Raw genomic sequence first — 25,123 nt, forward strand, 5'->3', positions numbered from 1 at the left:
TGCCCTAGGCAGCAACGGACAACAGGACAACAGTCCCTAACTTAAATAAGTGAACACAGAACAAGACAAATGACACAATGGTTCAGGGTCAAAAAGTCCAGGTCAAACACACACTAGCGAAGCTGTACAAAAACTTGTCCAGAAGTGAAGTCAGAAGTCAAAGCAAGAAAGTTAAAATGCCAGGGAATTAATGCAGGAACAAATGCTAGAACAAGAGGGACCTCAGGGTCTGAGGTTCTATCGCAGGCAACAAATTGATATAAGTGGAGGATATTTATGGGACCAGAAGTCCCAGCCCAGATCATATCAGACAGATGATTGACGGTACCAGCCGCCAGTCAGCTGATCACAAATGGCTAACATCTAGTGCTTATCGTCCGGGGTTGGTTAGGCCCTGGCTGTGGTTACTTCAGAAGGAAGTGCAGCTGCGCCCCTGGCAACCGGCGGGGCCGGCCACCAGGGACGCAGTCGCCGTGCTCCCTGCAACTGGCCAGGCCAGTTGTCAGGGACACAGTCAGCAAGGGGCACACTTCAGCAGTGGCACGGGCCGAGGTGCAAACTGTTTCTTAACAATAGGTCTAGCTACATATTTAAAATGTACAAAAAGTTCTGAAAATATATACGTTTTGAGAGATATAAACCTACTAACCCCCACGCGCCTGATTTGTTTTGCCTTGCTGTCTTTGGTTATGACCAATTTAGGGCACCCATGCTCAGATCAACTGCAATCTCCTGTTTACCAGCAGTCCCCATTGTGCTTCCAAGTAAAGGCAACAAGCTACAATAGCTACAATATAGAAAACTAGGAATAAACAGATCTATTGAGGAAAACAACCATGCATACATGGTTACTGTATGTAAAATCAGCACATTTATTCTTCTTTACAGTTATGTATATGTCCACATATGATTTTAAGCTGTGTATACCAATTTAAGAAAGTGAAATACTATTATTGCCATGAATGTATCTATAGTGAGTGTATACAAAGGGATACACCAGCAGCACTCAGTTCAGTGAAATTCAAACGTGAATTTATTCCATGACAAAAAGGGTGCGACGTTTCAACCGCCTCTCGCGGTCTTTTTCAAGCATAAAACATGTGACTCATGACGCAAATATATACACACTTTCACAGGTGCTCACAAAATTAAGGGGTGTGACCAGGGGCGTAGCTAATGTCTCCTGGGCCCTGGTGCGAGAGGCCAACTTGGGCCCCCCCCCCTCCTTTCACGACCAAGTGATGCTATTGTTGTGTGTGTGTGTGTGTGTGTATATATATATATTTATTATTCTGTACTGTACAGTAATGGAGAGGATGGGAAACACAAGGGCTGACAGAGACTGCAGGGAGCATGAAGGAATGAGCAGGGCAGATGTGGGCACATACATGCAGCGCTCTCTGTCCGGGGAGAGAGGGGTTACAGCTATGGAGAGATTATCCCCCCCCCCACACAGTCCCGTCCCCTGATGTAAGCCCCAGCCTGAAGGGGATCTGCTATGATTTGGAAGGTGTTTAGAGTACAGTGCTGTAGACCCCGCTATGGAGGCCATGCCCCTTCTCCACTCGCACTCCCACCCAATACAGGAAGTTCTTAAACCAAAGCAATGCTCTTAAACCAAGTCACAATTTTGAAAAACTGTGAGCTCTTAAACCAAAACGCTCTTAAACGAAGTTACTCTTAAACCAAGGTACCACTGTATATATATATATATATATATATATATATACACACACACCAAGACAGATATTACCTATTACCGCCATACTATTACCGACCAAATCCTGTATACTGAGACCAATATTACCAGTAATACCAGTATATAGGGAGGAAACATTACCGCCACACCACAACCATCACCACCATATTGTTACTGACCAAATCCAGTACACTAAATCACCTCATCCAGTCATATAGAGGTGGCCCCAGCTCTACACAGGCTCTATACACCATATACATTACAGTGCAGATATATCAGGTGACTCACAGGAGACGTCTTTTCTGATCAGAGTTCTTTCCTTTTCATCTTCTTCTCCATCCGTCCTGGGCCGTTATGAGAACTTCTCCAAGCCACGAATCCACAGAATCTGCCAGACAGACATATTAGGCTCCTCACTCTGGCACCATCCTTATCTCTATACACACTGCACATCTGTATTGTCCCCTGTACACACTCCTTTAGTGGGTAGCCCTGACTATGTGACCTCCTAATAATATATGCCCCCCTCTTTGTATTCCCTCTCCCCCTATGTTGCCCCCCCCAAATAGATGGCCCCCTCTACCCCCTCCCTTATAGATGGCCCCCTCTACCCCCTCCCTTATAGATGGCCCCCTCTCTCCTCACCCTCCCTTATGGATGGTCCCCTCTCCCCCACCCTCCCTTATAGATGGCCCCCTCTCCCCCCACCCTCCCTTATAGATGGTCCCCTTCCCCCCCCCTCCCTTATAGATGGTCCCCTTCCCCCCTCCCTTATAGATGGTCCCCTTTCCCCCCCTCCCTTATAGATGGTCCCCTTCCCCCCCCTCCCTTATAGATGGTCCCCTTTCCCCCCTCACTTATAGATGGTCCCCTTTCTCCCTCCCTTATAGATGGTCCCCTTTCCCCCCCCCACCCTCATAGATGGTCCCCTTCCCCCCCCCCTCATAGATGGCCCCTCTTCCCCCCCCTCATAGATGGCCCCTCTTTCCCCCCCCCCTCATAGATGGCCCCTCTTTCCCCCCCCCCCCATAGATGCCCCCCCCTTTTCCCCCCCACCCTCATAGATGGCCCCCCTTTTCCCCCCCTTTTCCCCCCCCTTTTCCCCCCCACCCTCATAAATGCCCCCCTCTTCCCCCCCTCTTCCCCCCCACCCTCATAGATGCCCCCCTCCTTCCCCCCCACCCTCATAGATGGCCCCCCTTTTCCCCCCCTTTTCCCCCCCACCCTCATAAATGCCCCCCTCTTCCCCCCCACCCTCATAAATGCCCCCCTCTTCCCCCCCACCCTCATAGATGCCCCCCTCCTTCCCCCCCCCTTCCCCCCCCCCACCCTCATAGATGGCCCCCTCCTTCCCCCCCTTTTCCCCCCCCCACCCTCATAAATGCCCCCCTCTTCCCCCCCACCCTCATAGATGGCCCCCTCCTTCCCCCCCCCACCCTCATAGATGGCCCCCTCTTTCCCCCCACCCTCATAGATGCCCCCCTCCTTTCCCCCCACCCTCATAGATGCCCCCCTCCTTTCCCCCCACCCTCATAGATGCCCCCCTCCTTTCCCCCCACCCTCATAGATGGCCCCCTCTTTCCCCCTACCCTCATAGATGGCCCCCTCCTTTCCCCCCACCCGTACAGGCTGATAAAAAAACAAAACTTAACTCACCTGACATCGCGCTCCCACGTCGATCCTCACTCCTTCGATCTGTCCCCGGCTGCTGCGCGGCTGCCGGGGGTGTCACGTCTTATCCCCGGCAGCGCGCGCATCCCAGAACTCCCTGCGCGCCGGAAACCGGAAGTCAGGGCCCAAGGCGCGCAGGGAGTTCTGGGATGCGCGCGCTGCCGGGGGTAAGACGGAGCCAGACTCTTGTGACCGCAAGCAAAACAATGCTTGCGGTCACAAGAGTGATTGATCGGGGGGCCCCGCGGGCCCCCCTTGTGGCGGGCCCGGTCGCGGCGGCGACCCCCGCGACCACGGTGGCTACGCCACTGGGTGTGGCCACCCTACACACGTGATAAAGTTAAACTTGTAGTATAAATACATTCTTAGCTTCAATATATTTCATTCATTTACAAAAAAACATTTGCACAAGAAAAATATCTGATATCTCTCCCAAGAGATCCTGTGTTGGTGCTCTATGTGAAATAAAAAAAAAAGTCCATTGCAAAATAAATGTCCACTTTGAAAAAAACTTTAGCGGGTAGGCAAAATGATACAAAGAGAATTTTTTCATGTAAGTAGATGACTGGATCCTTTCACCATGATCCGCGGTACACCTTCCACGGACCAAGTGAGTGTATATATATATATATATATATATATATATATATATATATATATATATATATTATACAGATGTTGCAGTTTACCTTGTTTATCTAGGATTAGAAAGAACACTGCTACTTTCTTGCTGTAGGTTGTAGTACTGTGCCCAAAAGCCTTGGATAAAAGGGCATTTCAAAATTATGTGGAAGAGCAAACCAATTGATTGACATCTCCAGCCCATCGGGGAGATTTTTCTATTCTGTGTAGTAGCTAAGGGGTGAGCAGCCATGTTTATTAAACCCGGATTTTAAACGAATTACTGCGTTTTTTTTCTTTCCTTTCGGCTGCCCAGCAGTAAGGTGCTAGGCTTTCTCCCAAGGACTGATCTTTATTTCCCCATGCCAATGTAGTCTTATCCTACTGAATGCCCATGTGGCCCATTCTCTGATGCTCCATAATCCATAGCTTCTTTGCTGTAGAGCAGAAGTCACTGCAGTCTGTGTATCTCTATGGGACTATCAATCGAATCCTTCTTCAAACAGTGGGGATATTGGGCCTGAACTTGACCTCTGAGGGGTAGGTCAGGGGGATGCAGCAAGTACCTGTGTGCCTGAATGAAAGTCGTGCAATGGGTCTATTGAAGAAAAAAATCAATGAGGTTTTGACCAGACTGAGATAGTTGTGCATACTGCATATTTCCTCATTCCTACAGATGGTGGTAGAGCAGAGGAGGTGGCTGGGGGTTGTTGGAAGGAATAGTTTCTAGTCTTCTTTTCTGAAGGCTAGGATCCTTTATCTCCAAACAGTCAGAGAGTAAATATATAAATGTTTCCTTAACATAAAGAACGTTTGTCTGACTTTTCTTCTTAACATCAGAATTATGGGGTGGGGCAGGGCTGTGCGTCACTGTCTGTCCAAGGACAATTTAAACAACGCGGTTCACCTAGAATTAGGGATTATCTCAAACAGTATACTAGGCTTCTCGCCAGAGACAAGTTGTGACCCACAAGCAAAAGGCACATTACCCAGAAGTCACTGCACATTGGTATTCTGTGGGAGAAACTTCTTTCACTGTGTTATTCTCTATGAGATCTAAGATAAGACCACACAAGGGGGGGGGGGGGTCTATTATTTGAAGTCTATTCAGCTTGCAGACCCCAACTAGTAATTAAGTCAACTGATATGACAAAGTTTATCTCTTTTTTTTTTTTCTTGTTTCAAGGTTAAACAATGTGGAATGGCTTTACACAGAGAAGAATTTACCATTAGATTTAGGATTTACTTACGGTTTGTCAAGACTGCGTAAGCACGTGGCAGCTCAGTCACTTTATTAAAAATATAGACCCCCGACCTCCTAAAACATTTTTTATAGATCCCATAAATAAAGACATACCCTTTCTAAATGCACATTTCTCAGATCCCTAATTAAATAGACCCATTTGTCACCCAGTGGACTTACATGTGTGATGTTGAACCTGTAGGCACAGCCTGTGAAGACAGCAGCCCTCCAAAACTAATGGAGTGATTCTGAATTTTCTTCAAACTTAGACCTTTGCTCTGATTGCCTATTCCTGCCATCCCTGGTGACATGGATCCTTGGTAAAGACAGTGACTGGCGGAGTGTATCAAAGACAGTATCAAAATGGGAGCAGTAAGCACAGGGCTGTATTAACAGCTGCTGCTGCCCTAGGCACTAAACCTGAAGACGCCCCATCTTCACGCACCTATTTGCGATACCAGACCTGACCAATACCACCATACCCCCCACCCCCCTGGAAAAGACACCAGATTTACTGGCAAGTCTGAACGGGAAAAGGGAAAATAAAAAAATAAAAAAATAAATTATTTTTTTCTGTCCCCCTGCTCCCTGGTGCTGTCCTAGGCACCGGACCACGGGTGCCTAATGGTAAATACGGCCCTGAGTAAGCAGCTGGTACCAGAGCACCGGCCAAACCAGTGTTGGGGACCAGACAGATGAATGAATATATATATTTTTTAAGCCACACTCTTGCCAAACAACCTCTTAATGCGAACTAAAACATTTTTAAACAATACACTGCAAAAATACAAAAATACAAAAAAATGCATTTATTAAAAATAAATGTAGCTAAAGTCATATAATCAAATAACAAAAAAATTGCATATTATAGATCCACACTTATCTATGCCCATACACTAAATTTATGTCATCTTTTATTTTTCACAGTATTTATAAATATTTTTTAATAATAAAATACTTTCCAAAGACATGTAAATTAAATAATATCATATATTCAGCTACAAATAATGCTTAAAAAATAGGATTTATCTCATGAAAAATAAAGCCTGGAATATGATACATTGCCTTATAAAAGTTGCAGCTAACAGAATAAAATGAGGCAAAAGTGAGAAAAAAAAGTTTTCTTTTTTATTGTATTTTTTTGTCGTCAAGTCTTAAATAGCTCAGACTTTGAGGCTGGGTTCACATTACGTATATTTCAGTCAGTATATGTATATTTCAGTCAGTATTGCAACCAAAACCAGGAGTGGATTAAGAACACAGAAAGGATCTGTTCACACAATGGTGAAATTGAGTGGATGGCCGCCATTTAATGGCAAATATTTGCTGTTATTTTAGAACAACGGCTGTTGTATTGAAATGATGGCAGTTATTTACTGTTATATGGCGGCCATCCACTCAATTTCACCATTGTGTGAACAGAGCCTTTCTGTGTTTTTAATCCACTCCTGGTTTTGGTTGCAATACTGACTAAATTATACTGACGAAATATACGTAGTCTGAACCCAGCCTAAAGGGGTATTCTGATATCAGGTAAAACATGCAAATGCTACAGGAACATAAATCATTGCTTAAGTGTCTACCAAACATCCATTTGTTTGTGTGTAAGCCTCTCCTTTACCTTGTCCTCTCACTATTTCCTGGATGATCAGTTGCTCAGTACTACAATTCCCAATATGCATTGCTTTTCCTTAGCTCTCCATTACAAACCCTGCCTACTCCCCTCCCACAGCACTCCTGACCGTTCTCCACCCAGAGCTGCTGTACAACACAAACCTCACATGTGCAAAATATAGCAATTGCTGGTTAGTAATAAGGCACGGTTTGGAGTTTTCTCTCTCTCCATTTTGTCACTTGAAAATTTCAATGGTTATTATATAAACTTGTTAATGGACTTTAACGTGTGTATTAACGTTGTAGCGTACGTTCACACATCGATTTCACACTGTGTATATCGCAGTTACCAGTCTTTAGCCCAGCTTTCTCGCAGTGAATTTTAATGCTTACCCGCTCCTGTTCCTCTGGTAAGCATGGTGCCTTTTATTTTTACCAGCACAGCATGGAAGTAGTTAAAGAAAGCCGCCACTACACTTATGCAGTATGCAGGTCTAGAGACTGCAGCGATTTACCGTAATATGCACAGCGTGAAATCCAATGCAAAGCTGTTACATGTGAACGTACCCTTAGCTTGCATTTATGGACTGTCTTTAAGATGTCTTGTAATAGAAGGTGTCTACCGCTTTCTGTGATTAGGCGAGAAGTAGGCGGTGTTAAGAGGTAAAGGAGATGAGCCTAAAGAGGCCACAGACATTTCTGGGCTCCCATAACCACACAGAAGTAATTCTAGGTTTCCCAGTAGGGAATATTACGGTGTCACATTTCTATATCAAACTTCAGAAATCCTTTAGTTGTCCATCCTGAGGTTCATTGAACTAAACATTTGACCTGTATTCTGCTGTACTTGGCTTCTTTATCTGACAAATATGCCTTTCAGTGGTGAACATTACTCAACTCTCCGGATTAAGTCTCAATAGATTCCTGTCGACCAGCCTACGATAAGCTGGTCTCACTTGTGTTCACTGGTTTCACTTCCCTTGAAGACTTCTTCTCATAGTGGACTGGCAGTCGTTCTGCTGCCTCGGGTAATGGTGGCTGGTAACGATATTTATATCCATATGCCCTCAAGTGGTATACAAGGTACTCCAGAATGTGCATCAGTTTGGGGTCAACATAGTGAAAAGATATAGCCAGGTCTGAGCAGCACTGGGGACCCTGAAGAACAAATAGACACAAAATTTGAGGTAAGTATTAATGTTTATTTAATTACAACAGAACTTTAAAGTATATAGCTATATGGTTTGGGGAAGTGGACGACCCAACTGACCAAATTCTGAGTGCTAATTTTGGATCTCCATTTTAGATTATTAACAATGTCATTAACTAGAGTTATACAGCAAATACAATAAGTGTATAAAATGGCCATACTTTGCTTAGTTCAGGCTTTCACTTAAGGCCCTTTCACATACATAGATTATTTTACCACTGGCGGTCATAAACGAGGGTCGATCTGCGAGATTGCTGCTCGTTTGCAGTGGCTTTACATGGCGCGAGAAATCAACTGGCCAGGCTGCAACGAACAGTCCATGTATCATTTCTGCAGCCATGGAAACTGACAGCACAAATATACATATATCCATGCTTTCAGTTTCCAGATTATACAGCAGTGCATACTATACAGTGGGCTGCTGTGTGATCCGGCATCCTCTACAAGCCAGGAATGGACTATAAACAGAGATCAGGTCATAAAGGAAAGCCTGAGATTTCTCCTCTTTTCAAACCCATTCCTGGTTTTGGCTTCAAATCTTTGGCAGATAATCTGTCAGATAATCTGTGTAAACTGACCCTAAGGGACGATTATTGTGCGAAAAATCGTTATATCGTTCGAATTTAAGCGATAATCGTTCTGTATAATTGCAGGCAACGATCGTTGATTTAGATCTGAACCTAAAATTATCGTTAATCGTTGCTAATCGTTTGCTGTAATTCCACATTCGTTCGCTCAAGTTCTGCGTTTTTTCACTAATCGTTCAGTGTAATTGCACATTGTTTATTGTTTTGCTGGGATCAGAAGGAATAAACGATCATAGTAACGATCGCAGTAACGATCGTAACTAACAATTATCATTCTGTGTAATATCGTGAACGATTTAAGGTTAAAGATACACAATCTCATTTGCAATCGTTTATCGTTAGTCGTTAATTGTTAAAAATCATTCCGTGTAATAGGACCCTTAGACAGGCAAGACAAACTAAACATACAAGGGGTGGTCAACAGGCCGCGTCAAATCAAGCAAAGTAGGGCAGCAAAGTACAAAAACAGGATCCAAGAGAATAGTCAGGTAACACCACCAAAGTCAGGAGAGGCCAGGTAACAATACAGGAAAGTGATACAGAGGATACAGAGCCACTTAGAAAACTAAACTAGTCTTATAGCCATCAAAAAGTTCAAGGCTGTGAGACACTTTATAGGAGGTCATGGACCCGGTGCAGGATGTGATTGCAACACACAGAAAAAGATACAGCACAGGGTGAGCAGAAAGACCAGATGTCAATCACCAAAGCAAAACAGAGGTTAACTGTTAGGTGGCAAGTGAGAATCAACAGGGAGGATATGGGTGTGGTAAGAATTCAATCAGCATAGCAGAAGGAGCTGTGTTTAGAGGAGTGCAAATGAAACATAGAATAAAATACAAAATCATGACTAAAGCCACGATCCATGATTTATGTGATTCATGTTATTGTTGCAACTGGGTGGTTTTCAATAGGGAGAGAGCTCAGGCTACTGATTATCATTTATCATTATTGTCAGTTTATAGACTACAATGATGTCCATAGACTGACAATCGGGTGGTCACCACTGCTTTTTAAAGTGGCATAAATCTGACCATTAATTTTGCAGTCGGCCCTTATTAGTATATTGGCACTGAAACAAATGATACTGATAGTTATGGAATGGGGTGGGGTGAAGGAATTAGAAAAAAATAAATAAAAAGTGCATAAATCTGTGGAGCAGTAGCTTAACATGGATTATCAAAGCTGGTGGTAATAGAGACCACAAGTCCCCATCAATACAGATATTACTCGTAGAAAATTGTTATAACAAAATTTAACATGGAGCATTCTGTGTGACGATTCTAAGTTTGTATACAGGGGCGTAGCTAAAGGCTGATGAGCCCTGGTGCAGAATTTTAACTTGGGGTCCCCCCAATGAATTTAAGGTGACGCCCTCTAATGTGCCACCATGTGTTAATGAACTGTCACTGCCTCCACCTTATGTACTGTACCACTACCTCCACCCCATGTACTGTACCACTGCCTCCCCCTCATGAACTGTACCACTGCCTCCCCCTCATGAACTGTACCACTGTCCCCTATACTTAATGGACTGTACTGTGTCATTCTTTAATCATTGTGTACCAATCTTTGACTCTCCAGCTGAAAAACTACAACTCCCATCACAAACTGCCAGCAGGACATAATGAGGTTGTAGTGCCGCAACCTGGAGAGACAGAAGACTGCAAAATAACAACTCCAATCATAAGCTGCCAATAGGACATGATTGAGGTTGTAGTGCTTCAATCTGGAGAGACAGACTGCATAACTACAACTCCCATGCCCAGCTGTCAGCAGGACATGATGGAGGTTGTAGTTCTAGTGATAACCTGTCCTCTTCCCTGGGGCTCACATCTACTGTACATACACCATATACATACATTGTATACACATATACTGTGCATGCATACATAAACCATATACATACTGTGCATGCATACACATACATATCACCTACACACATACTGTACATGCATACTCCATAAACATAAGAAACATACTTCTTTTCAAATGCTCAAATCTTTATTACTAGGAAATTCCAGCAGCACATACAAATGTGCATTAGTAATAACATCCATGTATATCACCCAGTGCATACAACGCAGCCTCAGAACATCTATTCCTCCAGGTTCAGTCTCTGACATCACATGAAAGGTTCCATGATACATGTGCAACGTTCCAAGCCTTGACAAAGAGAGCATTTGCAACGTTTGAAACATTGCACATGTATCATAGAACCTTTCATGTGATGTCAGAGACTGAACCTGGAGGAATAGATGTTCTCTGAGGCCGCGCCGTATGCACTGGGGGATATACATGGAGGTTACTACTAATGTACATCTGTATGTGCTGCAGGAATTTAATAATGAAGATTTGAGCATTAAAAAAAAAAGAAGTATTGTATGTATTTTTTTATGGACTGGTATATGATTGTGACAATTGTGGAGCGGCTGTAGTGAAACACACCCAGGTGCAACATAGGATCCTGTTCACACTGTTATACTGTTGGATCCTGTTCACACTGTTGTACATACACATACTGTACATTCATCATAAACACACATATTGTACATATATCATACAAACATACTGTACTTGCATGCATATATATATGCATCATGCACACATACTGTACATGCATCATATACACATACTGTTCATACATCATATATACACGCTGTACATGCATGCATACATACATCCTTTAAACACACATAGTACAATTACTGAGCACATTACAGACAAACACACTTTATACACATACACTTTCACACTGCATGCTTGCATCTACATTTCTCATACACAGAAAGGCAGTCAGACACACACACACACTCTTATTATGAAGAAACTCCTGGTTGTCAGCAGCTCCATGCCTTCCTCCTCCATCTTCCTCCTTGTCCTGGCACTGAGTTCTTCCGCCCCTCCCCCTCCTCCTCCCATGCACCAACAGGAGAGAACAAGAAGGGGAGGAAATAGGACCCTAACAGGACCCCAGACTGCAGGCTTACTGCAGTTCTGCTTTAATCTTTCTAAAGGTCCAGGCACCGGGTTCTTCCTCCCCTTCTCCCCTGCACCCACAGCAGAGGAGAGCAGATAGGGGAGGAAACAGCACCCCGGACTGCTGGCTCAGTGCAGTTCTCCCAAATCAGCCATCACAGCTGATTGGGAGAACTGCAGAGAAACAGGAAGTAGCAAGGGAGCCCAGCGGGCCCCCAGTAGCTAGGGGCCCGGCTGCCATGGCGTCCGGTGCGACCCCTATAGCTACGCCACTGTTTGTACATTTTCTCACATTTTAAAAGGCAAACTTTCATAAACTTACCTCCACAATGGGATAAAAACAGTAGCTCCAATACCAAAAATTCTTATCAATGTGATCTGTAAGGTGGGATTCAGGTGGAAATGGATGAAAGGTTTCCCTTTTTTCAGTGTCCCTGGAGTCTCCGGCTATAACCCCCATTTTTTCCATGCACTGACCCAGTGCTAGGTCCTCCACAGATGTGGTGTGCTGGCAAACTCCAGTACGGAATCCTTCCACAAATCTGTTCAGAGCTTCCTTACTAAGTACATATCCAGCCCCACCACTCATGTAGCCCTGCTTCATAAATGGTTTGAAGCGCTTGCCAAAATAGATAGGCTGATCTGCAGTATAATTTGAGAGCATCCAACGCAAATTGTCCACCACAACATATGTGTCATCATCCGCTTTAAAAAACCAGTCAGCTTGATCGAAGTAGTTCTTGTGTACATATTGAAAAGCTCGAATGGTCTTCCAGTAAAGCTGATCTCGTCCTTCCTTGGTGCCTAAACCAATGGTAGGAAAGCTGGTATTGGAGGTGGAGCTCATGAAAAGGGCGACATTGCAATGACGAGTCCAAGAGTACTTTAGATGAATGGCTTTGGAGTCCAAGTTCTTTGGTCCAGTCATGATCCAGCAAAGTATTCTGACTTTGCGTGAAAGATCATCGCTGACTTTGCTGCTACCTGTGACAAGATAAAAAAAAATTATAAAAATATTTTACTTCAAGCAAATCTCCTCCAAAAAACATACCTTCTGTCATGTCACAAAGACATAATAAAAGATAAAATCTCTGGTGGCCCCTAATATAGAAGGTGTATGGAAATACAGAAACAAGAAAAAAAATAGCATAGGGGGGGGGGGGGAAGCATCACTGATTGTAGAATACATCAGTGTATATGAAGTAGTAATACATAAAAAAATCTTTACAAGTCGTTAAAAAAAAACCAGCCAGAATAGTAAAGACATATATACTTGTCGAGGGTTACATATGGCTACAAAGTTACAAATTAATAGCACTGCTGCATGCAGAAATAGGAGATACCGAGCCTTCCCTGATATCTACTCTAATGCACCCTGTAACAGAGTGAGAGGGAATAACTTACTTGGCTACTGTCTGCAATGCTACAGAGACAGACAGCTTCCCCAAGTGTAATGTCTATTCTTAAGTTAAAGCGCAACTATAAAATATTTTGACCATTCAGTTTTAGTTAGCTTAGGTCATGATAAGACTTTTTGCAATATACATTAATAACCTAAAATGAACAGTTTTTTTAAATACATAAGCTGACTATGCCCTTTCTGCTCTGTCTGGCTCTGACTTATTTCTACATTCCTGCTGGACACGCCCCCTCCCTGCAGATCCGTCCTGAGTGTACGGACTGTGACAGGAGGATCAGATAACAGCCCTGACACAGAGAGAAACAAAGCCTCCTCCCCCCCCCCTCCTAGCAGCACGTTCTCCCCCCTCCCCTCACAGAGGTGACTAAGCAGAGCTGAGGGTGTTGTGTGTGAGGAGCAGCACAGGGGAAGAGCTGGATGGAGGGACAAGTACTCAGTGCTTCAACAAGGAGGGACATGCCAGCCATGACCCAGCCAATGTACTGCATGAGGGAGAGTGGGTGAGTCACTGAAGGAAGGACTACAAGTCCCAGCACAACACAGCTGTAGTCCTTCCATAGTACATATAACATTCACTATCAGATGTCTGCAGCAGGTGCCCCCACCTCCATGGCTGACATTATCCTACAGTGTAATGAGAGCAGATGACTGTATCTAATCCCACCGTGTGTGATACCATCTGCTGGGGCTCTGTATCTAATCTTTCATTGTGATACTGTATGCTGGGGCTGTATCTGATCCTGCTATGTGTGATACATCTGCTAAGGTGCTGTTCAGTGAATGGAGGGACGCAGCCAGAGAGAAGAGGGGTAGGCCACGCCCACTTTCTGTCAGCCAGAAGAAAAATTCATTTATTCCTCTGAGCCAAACAACTGGGGATATCTCAGCGAGCGTACAAGCTATCAACGCAGTTTAGGGCTCTTTTTAAAGGGTAACACAAGGGCTTTTTATTTGAGGAATTTCATTTTTTGGCTACTGAAATTATAGTTGCGCTTTAATATGCATTAGAATAGACATCAGGCATCAGGAGAAGCTCAGTATAATTATCGATGCATATAGCAGTGCTAGTGATACGTAACTGTGCCAGAACAAGAACTTGAGCACATATATACTCCCCCTAAATCCTTCTCATCTTAGTCTTTACTAACACAAAACTGCCAATATGATAGAGAGATAGAAATAGAGAATTCCTTTTCCTCAAGTGCTATTTTTTTTTTTTTTACAATAAAACATGAACTGCAGTCTTCATTGTTTTTACCACATATCTAGTAATGCTAAATCAATCAAATATCAATCCTATTACACACCTGTGTCATTGGCAAACAGACAAACCTTACCTACCAAACCTTCTCCTATGTTACTTACAAACTTATTAAAAAGGACTCCGAACAGACCCATGTGGCACACCACCTGTAACATGGCTCTGCTCAGAATACACACCGCTGACAATGACCCTCCAACTGGTCTCTGTCAGGGGAAATAAGAATAGGGCTTACTGGAATTTAATATGCGCAATACTTTGTTTCATTGAATATAAGCTGAATCAGATTACCTTGTGTAAATGAAGGAAACCAACTTCTAGAAATTTATGACAATGCTCTATACATACCTGAGTCGTGAGTATGAGGAAGCAGCACAGACATGGCCTCGATCCTTTTCCAAGATTGAATTGCCAAAGGTGCCTCCATTCTGACACTGTTAGAGATGCTGTGCACCAGGAAAAATATAGTGAAGAAGCCAGCTAGTATGCCAAGGTTGAATGCCAGCCATGAAGTCTTACCACAAATAAATGTCATTGCTGTAAAAACACACACACATTAAAAAATAATATTAGTCAGCTCATTGACAGTTTCCTGCAGGGAATGTTCTCTATTACACAGATGTGATTTTAAACATTGTCTTAGCAATAGTCTTTCCAACATTTCCTAAAACAGAGGTTTCCCAGGATAAATTTCCAAAACCTGTCAGTAACTGGTATTGCAGATCAGCACCAATGAAGTAAATGGGACTAAACTGCTGTACCATACACAACCTGTGGACGAGTGTGGTGCTATTTTTAGAAGAAAAATAACTACCTTTTTTCTGATTTTGTACAATTACTTTCTTACAAAAGTAGGTGTATCTACATATCCTAAAATGACAAGAGAGAAGATAAAACACTTGACTACTCTACTGATCTACATAACGTCACCAGAGATCTAAAAGACAGTCAAGCTGTAAGCCAACCACTGTACACTCAGGCTATATTCAAATGAATGGGTCTGCAGTCTGAATAGCCCCATTCACACATCCAACAGGATTACAATTTTTCAATGAATAGGTCCATGCGTATGCGTTAGCCTTAGTATTAGGTGGAATGTATTTGGCCTAAGGGTAAACTAACAGCAAAGAGTTTACATTTACATGGGAGTGGAAAGGAAATAGCTGGACAATGGATGCGGCATGTCCTCCATAGAGTGTGACGTAAGTCAGCGCCCCACAAAACCTGTCCGTTTCTGCTTTGCTGGGTGCCGTCAACCCAGTTTAGCCGCTACAAAAAAATTTAAAAGTAAAAAAAATAAATAAATTTTCTCATAAGCAGTTATAGTTGAAGTAACCTATAGCAGCAAAACTTGTTCAAGCCCTCCATAGTGTGTGACACAAAGTCAGGGATCCACAAAACCTGTCCGTTTCTGCTTTGCTGGGTGCAGTCAACCCACAAAGCATCACTTTTGGCCAAAAACTCACTTATTTATTTTTTTTTTTTTTAATTCTCATTTCATTTTCCCCCAACCAAATAATTATTTCCAAGCGTCCTACGTCCAGCACTTCCCAGGTAAGGACTGCCACAGCAGGCAGTGAGGGTAGGAGGAGTGGCAGCACCAGGTCCGGTGGTAGCCGTGGTAACAGGCGTGGCAGCAGGGTGCAGCCACCCCAGACACCCAGTGGTTCTGTAAGAACCACACAGCCAGCGGTTCAAGATTGGCTTACCCAATCCTCCACTTCCACCGCCCAAAGCTCCCAAACGAGGTCGGCTGGATCATCCGACACCACCCTTACATGGGACGGTCAGCGAGAGTCCTCTGCCCCGTCCCCTGTTATTACTATGCCACTCACCTTTGGGGCACCTTCTGCCAGGGAACTCTTGGCAAACCTTGATCTGCCCTTGGACTCTCTACCACTTTTAAGTGATAAGGAGGAGGAGGGGGAAGTCCCCAAAAGTCAGTGGGTGGAAGGTGCTGAGACTTCAGACTCCATACTGGCTTGGGTGCAATCAACTGCTGCCTCCTCCTGTTCCTCAACTTGTGTCTTCTCAACAAAACTGGCCTGAGAGGCAAGTAATCAACTGCTGCCGCATCCTCCTCCTCAACTTTTTTTTTTTCAATATTTTTTTTTCACTATTTTTGCACTTTTATTCACTATATTTTAATTTTTATTTTTTTAATAATTTTTTTATTCATATTTTTTTCATAATTTTTGCACTTTGATTTTTTTCCACTTTTTTTCATTGTAATAGCAACTACAACTAAACCCTATCAGACTCCCACTATTGTAGCTGCAGTTATTCAGCCGTTATAGCAAGGTTCGTTTTAGGTTCGGTTCGGACGAAGCCGAACTTCACAAAAGTTCGCCGGATTGAACCGAACTTTTCAAAAGTTTGCTCATCCCTACTTATAAAGCATGTCCTATATATAAACCTGCCAGACGTTATAAATCACTTTCTACATATGGGTTAGGTGCAACTTCTTTCCAGGTCACACAGGCTATCGGAGATACAAGATGGAGCCACCCCCACCTTGTGTCCTAAGGAACAGCTAGTCCTGGTACAGGTAAACAGCAGTACAGTACAGCCCTATACTATCCATGCAATCCATACATGTTTTACCAGTGTAATGTCTGCTGTGTTTGGATATTTTAGCCATTCAAACCTGTCGCAGATTCTCAGTAGCATTGTATGTTCAGCATGGTTTGAAGTTACACTGGTTCAGGAAAGACCATTGTATGCTGAAAATAATATACCCAGAGGCCATTGTAACTTGTGGAATCACTGTATTATATATTCGTGGAAAATCACTTACAATATGGAGGGATGACAGAAACGGAAACAATGATGATTACTAATAATACAATAGAAACAATAATGAAGACTAACCAACAGAGATACAACTACTTCTAACGAACAGAATATTACAATGGCCAACAGAGATTGCAGTATTATACTGAAGGTAACAAACCATGGGCTCTTCTACACTTAGGTCTCCATTTCCTGGCTTCCAACTTACTCAGCCCTTTAGAGCTTCCTACAAGCCAATTCCATCACCTTCCACCTCCACTGAAACCTCTATCAAGCAGCGAGGTGTATCACCCACAGAGGGCCATACGTCTATTGAAACACCCCTTGTTATCCTTCCAGGGTTAAACCATTATTTTTATTAGGTCTGCATAAAACAGGAAATGTGAGGCTTGTATACAGATGTAGTTAAAACCACAACCACTAGAGGGAGCACACTCTTGTGATTATGTTTTGTCTATCAAGTCTTCCCTCTCTATTCTCTCTGCTCGCTCCCAGCTCACTCCCAGCTAGGAGACATCCTGTCTCTGGCTCCATAGTGAGCACTGACAGGGTTTTCTATGGCCGCTATTCACTGAATAGCGTCTGCAGAAAACTGCCATGTCAGTTGTTTGCGGCGCCGCTTGGGATCCCGGCCGGAGCGTTTACCATGTGTATACTCTCCGTCCGGGATCTCATAGACAGCAATGAATCATATATTCTCGTAATAATCACGGCTGTTGTACAACGGCTGTGATTTTACAGAAATATACGTTGTGTGAACATAGCCTGAGAGTGTGAGAATGAGTATAAACACTGGGTATTGATACATGCGTAGACATGGCTCTCCATCTTTTAAGGGGTACTCTGGCGAAAATCTTTTTCTTTCAAACCAGAAAGTTATACAGATTTGTAATTTACTTCTATTTAGAAATCTCTAGTCTTCCCACACTTATCAGCTGCTGTAGGTCCTGCAGGAAGTGGTGTATTCTTTCCAGTGTGACACAGTGCCCTCTGCTGCCACTTCTGTCTGTGACAGGAACTGTCCAGAGCAGAAGAGGTTTTCTATGAAGATTTGCTGCTGCTCTGGACAGTTCCTGTCTTGGACAGAGATGTCAGCAGAGAGCACGGTGTCAGAATGAAAAGAATTCATCACTTCCTGCAGGGCATACACCAGCTGATAAGAACTGGAAGACTCAAGATTTTTAAAGTAGAAGTAATGTACAAATCTATATAACTTTCTGAGACCAGTTGATTTGAAAGAAAAAGATTTTCACTGAAGTACCCCTTTAAAATTAATTTTTTATATTACATGAAACATAACCTATTATTATATATTATTTCTAAGGTCCATATTACTTACATGGTAATGCACAGGTCTACAAACATCAGCTTCCAAATCCTAACAAGTCCAGAACCAGGAATGTATTGGTGACTGATCATCTAATCGTCTAATCATCTTCAAAGCCATCACTTCTATAAAGAAGACGATTTTGATTCTGAGTCTCTCTCTCAACTCTAGTTAGGCATGCCAATACCTACTGTGGCCAGTGGGTGTCACTAAAGCACAACGGCTGAGCCAGAAGTCAGTAAATTAGCCCTAAAATAAAATCTGTATTATTCATGTGATGAGCAGGTTCCTTCTCCTACCTAACAGGTTTGGAGTGAGATTTAAGTCATTCAGATATCTGTCATAGGGATTCATTGTGATGAGAGTATTATAGAACCCATTTCAACTTATATGCTAGTTGAAATCCATACATCTTTGTTTCCCAGAGTATAACTGAAGTGTAGGCAACCATCTGCTGCATGTCTAGCAATATATATATATATATATATATATATATATCTGTGCCCCCATATAGTAATAATGCTTCCTGCTGTGCCCCATAAAGTAATAATGCCCCCTGCTGTGCCCCCATATAGTAATAATGCCCCCTGCTGTGCCCCCATATAGTAATAATGCCCCCTGCTGTGCCCCCATATATTAATGCACCTGTTGTGCACCTCTCATATAGTACTAACACCGCCTGCTGTGCCCCCATATAGTAATAATGCTTCATGCTGCTCCATCCATATAGTAATAATGCCCCCTGCTGTGCCCCATATAGTAATAATGCCCCCTGCTGTGCCTCCATATAGTAATAATGCCCCCTGCTGTGCCCCCATATAGTAATAATGCCCCCTGCTGTGCCCCATATAGTATTAATGCACCTGTTGTACACCTCTCATATAGTACTAACACCGCCTGCTGTGCCCCCATATAGTAATAATGCTTCATGCTGCACATCCATATAGTAATAATGCCCCCTGCTGTGCCCCCATATAGTAATAATGCCCCCTGCAGTGGCCGCATATAGTAATAATGTCCCCTGCTGTGCCCCATATAGTAATAATGCACCTGTTGTGCACCTCTCATATAGTACTAACACCCCTTGCTGTGTGCCCCATATAGTTCTAATGCCCCCTTCTATGTACTTCCCATATAACAGTAATGCCCCTCATTATTGTAATAACACCCCCTGCTGCCCCCCCCCCCCCAAAAAAAAAAAGGTAACAAATACTACCCAAAAAGAACAGTTGACAATGCATAAAATATAAATGTTATTGCTACCTATCATTTAACAAACTGGCCTTTCTGGAAAATATACATACATCTATATGACAACTGCTTTAGTATTGGTCGTTCAGTATGTCACCTGGAATATACACCACTGTGTGTAAAGGTCAGGGATGTCTTTAGAATAAACCATAAGGAACATAAAGCATGTATTTTGATAAGATACATTTCGACAACATGCTGTAGAGCAAAGTTTTTTCATTATGCACAGTACACTGAGATTTGTTCTCTGCAGTCTTACATAGGACTGCCAGTAGACTTATTGCAATGTCTAAAGTTATCATAATGCTTTAATGATGCAGACCCCAACATGCTTTATGACACATTCAGCTCTGCTACATCTGTTACTACCCAAACCTTGATGGTTTCCATTCATTGTACATACCTGACAGGTAGAGAAGAAAGATCCAGCCAGATGTTGGTTATCTCTGTGGTGCACAGGGCTGGTTCCAGTCACTCCAGTAATAGACACAGATGGTTTTACAGATGCTGCACATCACCACATGAAATGAACCTGAAAAGAAGGGATTAGTAAGAGAAATGATCCAGCATTGAGCGATGTGTATCCGCCCTGATGACTGCAGAGCTGCCCTGTCTGTGCTCACCCAGGAGATGCTCACACACCATGCACTCCCTGTCACTGTCACAGCCTATCAGCTCCACACAGCTAGAAAGCTGCTTCCTCCTCTACCTCAAGAAACAGACAAGAAAAGAGCCAATAAGATCCTATGAGCTCACATCCTCTGCTCTCATTCCACTCGCCCAGCTAAGAAATAGTATTACAGTGTGAGTGTTGATTCCCAGAAGTGAGAGGAAGGCAGGTATACTATGTACCAGCACAGTTACTTACAGAAAACTTTAAAATAACAAATAAATCCTCAGCGACTCCCTGTGTCTACTTCTTTGAAATTCTATTCTAAATCTATTCTTATAGCGAAGTCTGTGGCAAAGCTTGGGAGCAGCCAATATTATCATTTCACACAATCTCTAAGTATTAGGACACGTTCAGCAAAATAAAATTTCCCGTTGACTTCAATGGAACAAAAGACGAGAAAGTGTTACTTTACTGAAAGAGTAGTAGATGCTTGGAACAACCTTCCAGCAGATGTGGTTGGTAAATCTACAATAACAGAATGTAAACATGCCTGGGGTACACATATCTATCCTAAGATAATAGTAAAGGGGATAATATAAGGACAGACTAGATGGAGCAGGTTCTCTTTTCTGCCGACAATCTTCAATGTTTCTATGTTTTATAGCCGGAGGATTCGAATATTGTGAAAAACTGCCATGGACACCTACTGGGTGCTCCACATTGATCCGTGTGCAGTACTCAACCTGTAACGTATAACCATAACTTCTTCCCGATGAGTCCTTGTGGAAAAAACGCCACATAGGTTGTTGTTAAAGGGTAAACGCAGGGTCTGGGATAAGGGGTAGCATGGGACAGGAGCCGCCCTTCTTAGGACATCTACTCCGATGGTTCCCTTAGCGAGCATGGTAGCTTGGTGCACCGCAACCAGGGCATAATAGGGATATATGCTCCTTAGGGCTCTATTACACGGGACGATTACCGTGCGAAAAATTGTTATATCGTTCAAATTTAAACGATAATCGTTCTGTGTAATTGCAGGCAATGATCGAAAAATCGTTTGTATGTCATTGATTGTTGATTTACATCTGAACCTAAAATTATCGTTAATAGTTCACTAATTGTTCGCTGTAATTCCACATTCGTTCACTCAAGTTCCGCATTTGGTCACTAATCGTTCAGTGTAATAGCACATTGTTCATTGTTTTGCTGAGATCAGAAGGAATAAACGATCATAGTAACGATCGCAATAACGATCAAATTAACTATCGTATTTATGACCATAATTCTGTGTAAACGATTTGAGGTTAACGATAAACAAATCTCGTTTGCGATCTTTTATAGTTAGTCGTCAATCATTAAAAATTGCTCCGTGTAATAGGACCCCTAGTCTGACGTGCATCCTATCCCCTTTGACCCATTGCTTTATTGTTGTACATACGTCCAATTTTGCTTGTATGGTCCGCATTGAAGAGCAATATTTGGTGCTTGGGATTGATTGGAGCGGAGTACGAATGTGGCATTTGTATATATATTTGTAAATATATGTTCTGTGGAGGTGGGCAGAGACGCTGTGTGTTTTTTAATTTTTATTTAATTTTAATACATATCTATTAAAAGTTATAGCCGTACTGTGGTTATAATTATATATATATATAAGTAAAATACGATAGAATAAAACATAAAACTACAGCAAAGTAGATAGCCTTGAATATATGTGGGGTACATTCACTTGTAGTTCTTAGAATATCAGTTTTGCATGCAGTATATACAGTAGATACTGGTTTTATCATATAGCAGATTGATGAAAGATATTGTTGCCAATTCAAACAGATGCAAATACAAAAAGATACAAATAAGCTCACATCCCAACACTGTGGACTGAGCTGATGACAGTGTCAGCGGAGGAGCGTTCAAGCACGCAGGAGTGGTGAGAGGTGGTTTTCCACCACAATAGCAGTAATTATTACAAAATGTCCCTTCTGCCATTGATACAATATTGCTACCTTGCTTAAGATATATCAACCCCTCCTGCATACAGATCAACTAAGGATACTTTGTTGAGCTTATTTGTATTCAACAGCATCCATACACTAATCTTAACTTCAGGTTATTCTTACAGCACTTAAAGGAGTTATCCGGGCTTAAAAGAAACATGTCCGCTTTCCTCCAGAAACAGCATCTCTTGTTCTCACTCTGGGTGTGGTTTTGTAGTTTAATTCCACTGAAGCTAATGGAGCTGAATTTCAATATTACACACAACCTGAGATAGAGGTTGCTCTTTTTTTGCAAGAAAGTGGCTCTGCTGTGTTTTTTTTTTTTTTTTTTTTTTCATTCTGGATAACCCCTTTAACAACTCTGTATTAAGAACTATACCAGGGGTCAGGGCCGTTTTAATACATTGGTGGGCCCAGTGCACAGCCCTCAAGAGTGGGCCCCCCCTTACCTTTCTGCACATTGTATAATGTACTGAATTTGCCCCCACACTGTATCAAGAGCCCCAGTACATACAGTAGTTACCTTATAACACTATTTCCACCATTCAGTGATTACATATTACATAAAAACTGCACTAAACAAAACAGAAAGATATTACCAATGATACCATTACATAATACCGCCATACCATGACCCCTATCAGTACAAGCCTATAACAGAGTGAAGTTACATCCAGTGACTCACCGGAGGCGTCTTCTCCGATCAGAGTCTGTCACCTTTTCTTTTTCTCTCCATCCAGCCTGGGCCACCTTGAAGTCTTCTCCTGGCTGTGAATCTTCTCTCCAGAATCTGCCAAACAAATATTTTAGGCTCCAACACATACAGTAGTTAGGTCCCTTGTACCCCTATACAGTAGTTACACCCCTCTGTACTCCTACATAGTTACACCCCTCTGTGCCTCCATAGTTTTAAGGTGTCCCTGTAGTATATAGACCCTCATGTGCTCCTCCAGTTATATACAGCCCTCCTGTGCGCTCCCCCATTAGTATATAGCCCCCCTGTGCACTCTCCCCAGTAGTATATAGCCCCCTGTGCTCACCCACAATAGTATATAGCCCCCCTGTGCTCTCCCCCAATAGTATATAGCCCCCCTATGCTCTCCCACAATAGTATATAGCCCCCCTGTGCTCTCCCACAATAGTATATAGCCCCCTGTGCTCTCCCCCAATAGTATATAGCCCCCCTGTGCTCTCCCACAATAGTATATAGCCCCCTGTGCTCTCCCCAATAGTATATAGCCCCCCTGTGCTCCCCCATAGTATATAGCCCCCTGTGCTCCCCCATAGTATATAGCTCCCCTGTGCTCCCCCATAGTATATAGCCCCCTGTGCTCCCCCATAGTATATAGCCCCCTGTGCTCCCTGATAGTATATAGCTCCCCCATAGTATATAGCTCCCCTGTGCTCCCCCATAGTATATAGCCCCCCTGTGCTCCCCAATAGTATATAGCCCCCGTTCTCCCCCATAGTATATAGCCCCCCTGTGCTCCCCAATAGTATATAGCCCCCGTTCTCCCCCATAGTATATAGCCCCCTGTCCCCCCCCATAGTTTTTAGCCCCCTGTGCCCCCCCCCCCATAGTATATAGCTCCCCCTGCTATATAACATTGAAAAAAACAAACACTGTTACTCACCTAGGTCCACGCGTTCCTCTTCTCTTCCCTCCTGTGGCCGCACTTCCTGCGGTCACAAGAGGCTGCATTCCCCTTACCCTCGCGCCGACGCTCTAGTGACGTCGGGCGCTAGAGGGAGAGCGCGGCCTCTTGTGACCGCAGGAAGTGCGGCCACAAGAGGGACTGACAGGGAGGGAGCCAATGGCTCTCTCTCTGTCAGTGTCGCTGCTGCTGCAGCGCTGTAGCGCCGCAGCAGCAGCGGACGGGGGCCGCGGCGGACGGGGGGGCCCTGCAGGGGGCGCCATGGAGGGGTAAGTAGATTACCCATCCATGGCGCTCCCCCCTGACAGGCTGGTGGCCGGAGCCCTGTGCGACCGCATTGGTCGCACATAGCAACGGCCGGCCTGCTCGGGGGGGCCCCTTTAACCAGTGGGCCCGGTGCACGTGCACCATGTGCCCTCTGGTTAAAGCGGCCCTGCCAGGGGTACTCAACTGGCGGACCTTGGTCCGAACCCGGACCGCGGAGGCCAGCTGTCCGGACCCCTGGTCAGACCTCCTAACCGCCCCGGATCCGTCCGTCCCGGGGCGGTTAGGAGGTCCTGCTCCCCACCTCACTGCCTCCCGTCCCATAGGCGTACTGTCCTTAGATTTCAGTACGCCTGTGGGGCTGGGGAAAGTGTCGGTCCGGCCCCCGGCTGATACGCGCTCTCTGGGGACGTCCCGGGGATTCCCCAGCAGAGCGCGCACCACAGACCTCAGTGTACGCCGCCGGCCTGTACTTCCGGGAAGTTCAAGCCGGCAGCGTACACTGAGGTCACTGGTGCGCGCTCTGCTGGGGAATCCCTGGGAAGTCCCCAGAGAGCGCGTATCAGCCGGGGGCCGGGCCAACAAGAGAAGAGAAGACAGGCGCAGCGGGGGAGCGAGGTGCTAGGTGAGTTGTGTGTTTGTTTGTTTTTTGTCTGGGGGCCATCTATAAGGGGAGCGCGCACAGGGGAGCTATATACTACTGGGGGGGAGCTCACAGGGGGGCTTTATAGTACAGGGGGGCTATATACTACTGGGGGGGCCTCACAGGGGCTATATACTACAGGAGAGAGCACAGGGGTGCTATATACTACTGGGGGGAGCTCACAGAGGGCTATATACTGCAGGGGGAGAGCACAGGGGGGCTATATACTACTGGGGGGAGCTTACAGGGGGCTATATACTACAGGGGGAGAGCAAAGG

General features: G+C 44.1%; 1 protein-coding gene across 6 annotated transcripts in view; it reads right to left on the reverse strand.

The window, feature by feature from the left end:
* Positions 1–6,682: 6,682 nt before the first annotated feature.
* LOC138792662 (glycoprotein-N-acetylgalactosamine 3-beta-galactosyltransferase 1-like) overlaps positions 6,683–25,123 on the reverse strand; it is a 37,066-nt gene continuing 18,625 nt past the window's right edge. For 3 of the 6 annotated variants that reach the window (XM_069970336.1, XM_069970340.1, XM_069970341.1), the window contains 4 exons: positions 20,080–20,208; positions 14,654–14,842; positions 11,947–12,608; positions 6,683–8,006 (listed from right to left, as the gene is read on the reverse strand). In XM_069970336.1, coding sequence (XP_069826437.1) covers positions 7,785–8,006; positions 11,947–12,608; positions 14,654–14,840 — 1,071 coding nt within the window. In that variant the 5' untranslated portion in view covers positions 14,841–14,842; positions 20,080–20,208 and the 3' untranslated portion in view covers positions 6,683–7,784. The other 3 variants (XM_069970342.1, XM_069970339.1, XM_069970338.1) reach the window with 3 other exon arrangements.

Source organism: Dendropsophus ebraccatus, chromosome 5 (assembly GCF_027789765.1).
Source record: "Dendropsophus ebraccatus isolate aDenEbr1 chromosome 5, aDenEbr1.pat, whole genome shotgun sequence".
Classification (NCBI taxonomy): domain Eukaryota; kingdom Metazoa; phylum Chordata; class Amphibia; order Anura; family Hylidae; genus Dendropsophus; species Dendropsophus ebraccatus.